The sequence below is a fragment of the Sardina pilchardus genome, chromosome 6, assembly GCF_963854185.1.
Source record: "Sardina pilchardus chromosome 6, fSarPil1.1, whole genome shotgun sequence".
In the NCBI taxonomy this organism is placed as follows: Eukaryota; Metazoa; Chordata; class Actinopteri; order Clupeiformes; family Clupeidae; genus Sardina; species Sardina pilchardus.
Window position 1 is genome coordinate 33,061,061 of NC_084999.1, and position 9,750 is coordinate 33,070,810.

General features: G+C 42.3%; 1 protein-coding gene across 1 annotated transcript in view; it reads left to right on the top strand.

Annotated features, from left to right (window-relative positions):
• The window catches only part of LOC134082193 (DOMON domain-containing protein FRRS1L), a 5,423-nt gene extending 686 nt beyond the window's left edge, over positions 1-4,737 (top strand). The window contains exons 2-5 of the mRNA XM_062537838.1: positions 454-538; positions 1,348-1,486; positions 2,675-2,921; positions 3,017-4,737. Of these exons, the coding sequence (XP_062393822.1) occupies positions 454-538; positions 1,348-1,486; positions 2,675-2,921; positions 3,017-3,189 (644 nt within the window). The 3' untranslated portion in view covers positions 3,190-4,737. The remainder of the gene's footprint in view (positions 1-453; positions 539-1,347; positions 1,487-2,674; positions 2,922-3,016) is intronic.
• Positions 4,738-9,750: the final 5,013 nt, after the last annotated feature.

A 9,750-nucleotide genomic window follows, 5' to 3' on the forward strand; every position in this document is an offset into this window, starting at 1 on the left:
CCGTGAGTGCCATCAGCACCATGGTCAGCACCCCGCTGGCGCACCATTTCGGTGCCCCTTATTTTCCTCCCCTCGCCGGCGTCGTCTTCGCTCGTTTTAGATCTTCAACGTTCACCGAGTATGCCAGCAGCGTTTGCCAGCCATGGCTAGAGAAGAAGGGATTGTTGGGTCAGGTCAGGTTTTAGTGAGACAGTGTGGATACAGTGAAATATAGTAGGTAGCATTCTTTGCGGCTGAGTGTATGTACCTCTGATCAGCCTAACTAGCCTAGCTATTTTCAGTGTACAGTAGGTTTCCTTACCCTATATACAGTATATATATTACTTTACCCTTTCCTGGATTAACTTCCTAGCCAATTCCACCCAATAACATTGTTTTTAATTATAATTGTGATTGAGGGAACAAGAGAGGAGATTAAACCACATGGTCATCTTGTGTGTTTTTTGGTTCCAGGTTATCCTTTTCCCACCGCTCCTCCTGTTGACCCATTTGCACGGATCAAAGTCACCGACTGTGGAGTAACTAAGGGCTGTGTGAGGTGAGAAGAAAACACCTCTGTTCTGAATATGACTCCTTAAATATACGGCGGTTTGGCTAGTGACTCAGCTGTGTGTTTGCTCATGTGTCAATAACAAGGCAGATCAAGCAGAAGCCTTAGAAACGGCTGCATTTTTAATGTTTGATGTGAACTGAACTGAAGCAAGCGCACACAAATAGAGACGGAGTGTGTCCACTAATTTGTACTCAAATAAGACTCACAGTGTGCACAGTGGGCTAAAATCTATCACTCGAATGATGCTGTTTGAGGTAGCACAAATTACACAACCGAAAACTCTTGGGTACAATGGATAAAAACAGTCCGTCTTTGATGTTTACTGTTCACACCGGGGCAGTAAGTGCTTATACTCGTGTGTGCTTAGTCTGTTCTACTGGGCTGGGCTTTTGGACTCGGCCTTCTGTGTCTGTGTCAGAGAGCTTACATACACAATTGAACACTCTCTTCATTGCTGACCATACAAAGGGTGTAGATGGTAGGCTACTGCACAGCAAGGACTTGGCTCAGCATTGGTGGCATAAGGTTGTTGGCTTATTGCCTTTTGTCAAGAGCCACAAAAAACACCAAGATCCTGTGCTTCCCTCAAACCAGGCGCTGTTGTTTGTGTTTCAGCACTTCACATCTCAACCAGACTTCATTCATTTAACTAACACATTAAGCTAACACATCCTGCTGTAGTCCGTCATATTTCATTGCAAGGTTTTAAGGGGCTCCAGTCACTGTTTATTAACATAAGAGAAAGTAAGTCCTTCATAAGAGGCTGACTATGGGGTGTGCATATTCTTCTGTAGATATGGGAAGCCTGGCTGCGATGCAGAGACATGTGACTACTTCCTGAGCTTCCGCCGTATCGGCACAGATGTGGAGTTTGAGCTGAGTGCTGACACAGATGGATGGGTTGCTGTGGGATTCTCATCGGATAAGAAAATGGTAAGAGGCGAAGAGGAATGAGGTTTAAAGAAACATGATGAATCTGGTAATAAGCTATGTTTGGGAGTTGAGTTACACGCATGCATTCTGTTCAGTTGTCCTATCAGAAGCAGTGCTTCAAACAGACTACAGAGGCATGAAGGAACATGGCTGACTGCTTATTCTTCCTGTTATGCCTTCTTGCCACACAACCCCCCATTTATTTACTGCTGCCACTTGCTCTAAGAAGTATAAATAAATGAAGGCACCACATAAGGGGTGGTGGTAGTGTAGTGGCTAAGGAACTTGGCTGCCATGCAGCAGCCACAGGCAATTGTGAAATATGGAAATTGATTTCCAGTTGCCACATTGCCCTTGAACAAGGCACTTGATCTCGAGTTGCTCCAGAGAGACTGGTCCCTGCACTTGGTCTCTGTAAATACTGTAGCTATGGATTAAAGTGTCAGCTAAATGCATACAAAATGTAAATAAGCATATTGAATTCAATTAGCAAATATTTAATGGTATCTATCTCCATCCACCTGCCCTCACTGAAGTCAATCAGTGAGAGCAGGTTTATGTCATCTGGACTTGGCCTACAACATAAAGAGCATTTTTAACTTAGAAATTCTAAGAGCACCTCAAGAAATATAACAGTAATAGCAGATGCAGGCACTTTTGTCCAAAGTGACATACAAACCTAAACAATACAATAGTTAACAAAAAAGTTGCTAAGACTACACCACTATTAAATTAGTTGGTCATTTAAAGGAACACTTCGCCATTTTTTCATATTAAACTACGTTATTCCCTTAACTAAGACAAGTTGATACATACCTCTCACATTTCAATGCATGCACTCAATGTCTCTGGCGTGCGGCGCAACTTTGGTAGCACTTAGCTAGCCCAGTTCATTCATTAGGATCCAAACAGAGTTTAAGTTAAAAGCGACCAAACACCTCCATGTTTTCCTTATTAAAATACAGTTACACGAGTAGTCACACAACCAAGTATGGTGAAACAAAATAAAACGTGGTGCATTTCTAAGCAGGTAAGAGGGATAACTGTATTGTGAGGCGCAGTAATATCCTCACTCTTGCACTTTCAGTTGCACCACGTTTTATTTTGTACACAACAGTAAATATGAATGTACTTGGTCACAGTGTGTGTATGTACATAGTGTAACAGGTTCTTCCTGTCCTCTGTCAGGGTGGTGATGATGTGATGGGTTGTGTTCATGATGACAACGGGCGCGTTCGCATCCACCACTTCTACAACGTGGGCCAGTGGGCCAAAGAGATCAAGCGCAACCCGGCGCGAGACGAGGAGGGGATATTCGAGAATGGGCGTGTGACGTGCCGCTTCAAGCGGCCACTTTACGTACCCCGTGAGGAAACGCTGGTTGACCTGCACCTCAGCTGGTACTACCTGTTTGCCTGGGGACCTGCTATACAGGGTGAGTGTCTGGCTGCAGTAAAAGATGTGTATGTGCGTGTGTGTGTGTGAGTGAGTGTGTGAGTACTTCTTTGACCTTTGTCTTTCCCATTACAGGTTCCATCACCAGGCATGACATAGACTCTCCCCCCGTGTCAGATCGCATGATCAGCATTTATAAATACGAGGACATCTTCATGCCGTCCACAGCCTACCAGACCTTCAACTCTCCCCTGTGTCTCCTCCTCATCGTCGCCCTCACCTTCTACCTACTCATGGGCACGCCGTAACCATGGCCGCAGTGTGAGGGGGCAAGGGGATCATGGTGCCGGCACGGCCGAGGCCTTGGAGAGCAAGGCTGAGAAAGCAATAAAGACTGAGTGGACACTCTGGAAGCGAGCCCTACAACGTGACATTGCACTCTGTTCAGTGTACATCTCTGGCCCTGACGTGGTCTTCATGTCGATTTACATTCCATGGGATTTGCACAAGCAAGCAAACAGGCACATACAGCCAGCTACTTACTCCATGCAGCTTCAGTAGAGGAGCAGCTCATCACCCGTTTGGTTTACCCTGGAGACACGCTCTCACTGAGCACCAGAGACACATTAACATTAACACAGGCACACACACACACACACACACACAGACACAGACACAGACACAGACACAGACACAGACACAGACACAGACACACAGACACACAGACACACAGACACACACACACACACAGACACACACACACACACACACACACACACATAGTGGTATTAATCTACATTTTCATTTTCTTGGGCTGGGACAGTTCATTGAATGCCAAAGGCATGAGCAGCAAGTCTGTACCTGTCCAATGAATTGCTGTTTAACTTAAAATATACAGTAAGTAATGACCGATCAAAACCCATTAGAGATAAGTAGTCATACTTCACCTTTCTTTAGAGTTGGTTCAGTTATAAATCCTTAAAAATATATGCCATTTCAGTAAAAACACACCCTCCATTCCCTAACACACCAGCATCTAACTCCATCCTACATGCCATGCATGGGACATTATTAGAAATTGACACTCAATAAGACTACTGTGCCAAATCTCACTTCTATTGCTTTTATAATGCAGACACCACCAAAACTCATGCATATTGGCACCATATTTACTATTGCCATTACTACTTAACCATCCATCGACACCAGTATAGTAACACCACGCCCCACTCCACCCCACCCCCAAACGCCTGCACAGTATTATTATTTACAGACATCAACAAGAATGATTTCACAAATTAGTACGAGCTGGGAAAAGAAAAAGAAGACTGCTACACAAATCAAAAGCTAGTACAGAACATACAGTATGGATGATGCAGTGAATTTTCTTGATCATATTTTGCTTGCTGTAGCCTTTCATAAATTTTCCAAATGACTCTTCAGAGCAGTATTAATTATGCCTTACAAAGCTGTTACGGTGGTTAGATGCAACATACTACATTATCCTGTTCACATGCATGAACAAACTGACAATTTAATATCAGTCTGATGTTTGATCATGCTTAATAAATATATTGTTGGTTTACCTGTAATCCCAGACTTTCATTTCATGCCAATGTTTCTACACTTCATATACTGTAAGTGATGTTTTGGAGTAAAACACCATTTCATGTGTTTGATGTAACCTATTGCCAGAGTAACAGAAATATTTAAAGCTCAGATATTTCCCCCCTTTTTGCACCTTTACTCATTACTTTCTTGAGGTCTAAATTTCTGTCATATTTTGGTCAAAATGCTAAAAGGAAGAAATATCACAACACCTTCCTCAACCCTGTCTGAGCCTTAATAAATGTAACCACTTCAACATACTTTTGAAGACATTTTGTTTCAAGTGTGTAACAAAGGTAGATGATTTAAGGGAGTTTATCTGTTAGTTATAAGTTGGTCATACTCCTAAATTTCACTCACACACACACACACACACACACACACACACAAGAGCAAACTCACACATGCACACACTCATTTATGTACACATGAGATGCAAGAATAGGAGATATATGCATAAATTGCACAAATAGGAGATACAGACAAGTTGACAAGCGTCAATAATTTTTCCGGACAGAATGTGCAGAACTGTGCGGTGACGGTCATATTTTGTACCGCCATGAGGTACATCTAGTCATTATTATTATTATAAGAAAGAGCGAGCAGGGTAGGCCAATGGGTAGCAAAATAAGGCACATATAGTGAGTCGATGTACTGTATGCTTTATTTCATTTTAGAAATGTGCCTAACAAGTGGAATAATTGTTACTGAACAATGCTCAATGCATTTGTCATTGGGGCTGTACGGTCCTTTTTTGCAGAACCAATTGCAGTGCTAAACCACACCATTCTACATTGTAAGTCAATGATTAATAAGTGGATAGTAATTCAATTGTATTAAATATATTCTGAAAACATGTTCTAATATGTGAGCAAGTAGGCCTACTATATTAAATTTTAGGCCTAATATTATAATGAATTTGACTGAGAGGGGCCTTCACAAGATGACCATTCAACTAGATCTGAATTTGTTGCTGAAGTAGAAGAAGAAAATGGACTGAATGATAAACAACTGGAGGACGAGGAGAAGGGAGAGAACAAGATGGAGAAAGAGAAAGACATTGAAGTCAAAGGAAAAGAGCTGAATGATAAACAACTGATTTAAGAGAAGGAGGAAGAAAAAGAGGGGCAAGAGGGGGTGATATATATCTGGTGAATACAGACAAGGCCACAGCTTTGGTGAAAACCAGAATAGTCTCCATTGGTGAGTAGTAACACACAGCACAGCAACATTGAACAGACAGTCATAGAAAAATATAACATTATTTTTCTAAGTTTTTAACTTGATGAGTTGAATGAGGTTTTTGGTTGGTTGAGTGTATTGGAGATGGCACAGGATGTAATAAACGAAATATAATAAAAGGCTTAAACTTTCCATCATTGTCTGAATGATCAGATATGACTCCGAGTGAGGAAGATCAAAAGGAGGAGCAAGATTTGGTGGTCATGGAGAAGGAGAAGGTGAAAGAAGATGGGACAAAGGGGAAGGAGGAAAAAGAGACTGAGGAGAAAGAAAAGGAGGAGGAAGAGGAACTGGAGAATAGAGAGGAGAAGGAGTTGCAGGAGCTGCAAGAGGAGGTGAAGGACTGTGGTGGATGTAGAGGAGGAGGTTGAGGAAAATGCAGATGATGGGACTCCACAGAAAGATGAGACTACACAATATTTGAGTGAGTATCATGGCACAGTAGAAGTGAGCATAATAGTCATTAAATACTGCTTTACCCCTTCAGTTTTACATGGCTCTCCAAAACTCTTAGGTTTGGCTGGTTGACTGAGGGTTTTGGTGGGTTTTACATATACTGTAGATATTATGTTTATATAGTGGATCAATACAAATAACGTTTGTTTGAACTCCACATTCATTTGACTATATTGGGCGTCTAGTTCAAAAAAGTTTTTCTACACGGGAGGGCTACCCCTCCTCTGACCGGTATTTTGGCAACTAGTGCCCTGAATGAGTTTGACTCAACCATAATGGCAGCATATCCTCCACTACATACCTGGTTTACAGTTAGTTCAGTTTTGGTCTTAGACTAAATGTGTGGACAAGCTTCAGTTGTTTAGGTTTCGTGGCACTGTCTCCTTTTCCTTTGGTGATCTTGGCCACTAATTTCGTGGAAGCATGTATACGTTTTAAAGATGTTTAAGTACCCTAAGTAATTGACACCGTCGTGGATAGGCACTTTTGCCCAGGGTATAATGTGCATACTGTATCACGGTTGCATTTGAGCCAAAGACCTTCCTTTAATTTCTTGGAGGGAAAAGTAATGGCTATACTTCCATTTACAGAAAGCTACTTTTGGGTTATTTGGGATTGCCTTACTGTCTCTCATTGATTGACTCGCTTGTGTTGCTCGTTGTGTGTAATCACAAATTCCTTGCAATGTTTCAGCTTGTAATACAAACTGCTCCTTACCGCGAAATCAGAACACATCTTAGCCCTGAGGACTAAGGACTAAAGACTCAAACACTTAATTGATCAAAGGTGCTGAGTGAGTGAGTGTGTGCGGCCACATAGGTTCAGATATGAATGCGTTTGAAGATATCACATGTTTACTATGTATTGTTTTTCACTACTGTCTATTCTTTCTGCACAGTATATACATGTAAATGACACAGGGAACTGTACAATGTATTTAAATAATTTTAAACCTATTTAAATTAGTGTCTCTGAATGTTTTGCTGTTTTTAGCACAGTGTGCAAATAAAATCTTGAAAAATACTATGTAAATAAATGAATAAAGAATAATAATAATAATAATAATAACTAGATGTACCGCAAAGCGATACACAATATGACCGCCGCTCAGTCCGGCACATTCTCTCCGCAAATATCAATCACGCTTTTGTTTCCATCGCCTACTCCATCCCTACTGCAACTTTTATGTATGTCAATGAGTGTGTGCATGTGTGCGCTTGCTTTTGTGTATGAGTGCTTCTCTGTCTAGTGTGAGTGTGTGTCTGCTTGTGTGTGTGTTTAATGTGTCTCTGAGTATATGTTCACTGTGTTCTCTGCCGTCACTGTCACTCCAATATCAGATAACACACACACACACACACACTCACATGCGCGTGTGTGCACACACACACACACAAACACACATACACAGGCACACACTCACACAAACACACACTCGCAAACACACACACACACACACACACACACACACACACACACACACACACACACACACACACACACACACACACACACACACACACACACACACACAAACACACACACACAGGCACACCCAGAGAGAGAGAGAGAGAAAGAGAGAACACACACAGAATACACACAGATAACACAGACACAGAGAGAGAGAGAGAGAGAGAGAGAAAGAAAGAGAACACACACAGAACATGCACATACACACATATACACACATGCAAACACACAGATGGGCACACAGAAACGCACCCACACACACAGGCTATAGTACATCACACACACACTCACTTCTCAGCTCCGGTGGTCTCACAAAATGTACTCAAAGATGTGCGTGTGTGTGTGTGTGTGTAGGTGTGTGTGTGTGTGTGTGTGTGTAAGGGTGTATGTGTGCATGCGTGTGGGCGTGTTTGTGCATGTGTTTGTATAATGTTTTATGTACATGTGTGTATGTAGTGGTGCGTGTGTGTGTAGGTATGCGTGTGTGTGTGTGTGTATTTATGTGTGTGTGTGTGTGTGTGTGTGTGTGTGTGTGTGTGTGTGTGTGTGTGTGTGTGTGTGTGTGTGTGTGTGTGTGTGTGTGTGTGTGTGTGTTCCTGCATGTTTGTTGCACCCAGAGCAACCATTCTCTTTTAAAACGTATTTGGAAACTAGTTGATTAAAGGTTTCTAATGGTGTCACTTATATGTTTCTAGGACAAAAACTAGCAGAGATTGAGATGTTTGGAACAGTTTTTGAAATCCCCAGGGGGGGATTTAGACTCCAGATAATACCACCATCTACTGGCCGATGGGTATACAGTCCTGAATGTACACATAAATCCATTTATTTTATAGCCCCCCATGGATGAAATTCCACAAAACTTGGCATACTCCCAGAGGGTGTCAGGTTAATCATACACATGAAATTTGGTGCAGTTCATAACATCTCATCTGAAGATAGGGGCAATTAAAGCAATATTACATTGCATTTTCAATTTTTACAATGGGGGGGCAAATCACAAATGACTGGTTATAAGCTAAGTTTATGCAAGCTCTAGAGAACAACATACCATAAACATTTTGTCATCCTCGGTGCCACGGTTCAGGTAGTTATGTAGGAAAAACTGTCATTTTTGGGCTTCGGGCGGGGGCAGCGCGGGGGTGGAGTGACCCCCGGGGACGAAACGAAAATTTTCCATAGAACTCTACTGGGGCTACATGCCCACCAAGTTTCATGCGCTCCGGTGTTACGGTGTCCCGGGAATCGTTGACGAAAAATGACGGGAAAAAAGAATAAAAAAAAAAAAATAAAAAAACTTTGACAACAACTATATGACCGCTTCGCTAGCTACGCTAGCGGCGGTCATAATAAAAGTATGGTATCCTAATAATTATAATACTAATACTAATTATTATTATTATTATTATTATTATCATTAGGCTATCATAGTCTACAGAGCTGATTAAGCAAAACCAGAGCCAGATGGCTCTGAGCAAAACCTCATCAGGCATCATCAATTATGACATCATGCTAATGCCTATGACATCATCGGCTGAGAGTTCATCTTTGAACATTCAAAGAAAACATTTTGTCACTTTGACACAGACTGATGAAGAGACAGCATTGAGGAAAGCATTCTTCCTGCTATTGCTTCTTTTTTATACAATTACTACACAGTTTCCAATTAAGATTAAAGCAAAACGTAAGAAAGGGCCTCAAATGGAGTCCCGTGGATGCTTCAGGGATGCCCTGAGGTCTGTCTGGGCCAGCATCAGGAGCATGGTCAGGCAAAGAGGCACCAAACAACGCTGCAGGAACTTGCGCATTAGCAAACTACAGGCCATGGAGAAGATGGACCAGAAGTGGAACACGGGACTGAACAGAAAAGTTCCCAAGTCTGGATCCAACACCTCCAACCAGGAAAGGGGAAGAGAGCAACTTGTGGCCGCTGGATGGAAGCCGAGGAGGGGAGAAAGCAAACTGGTGAGGTGCAAAGTCCAGGAGAAGATGGACGTCACCCTGCAGGCTTTCCAGGACTCAAGGAAACCCCTGAAGGTCCAGCTGAGAGCCCAGAGGTCCCACTGTCGGGGTGACATGGAGGACGTAGAGAA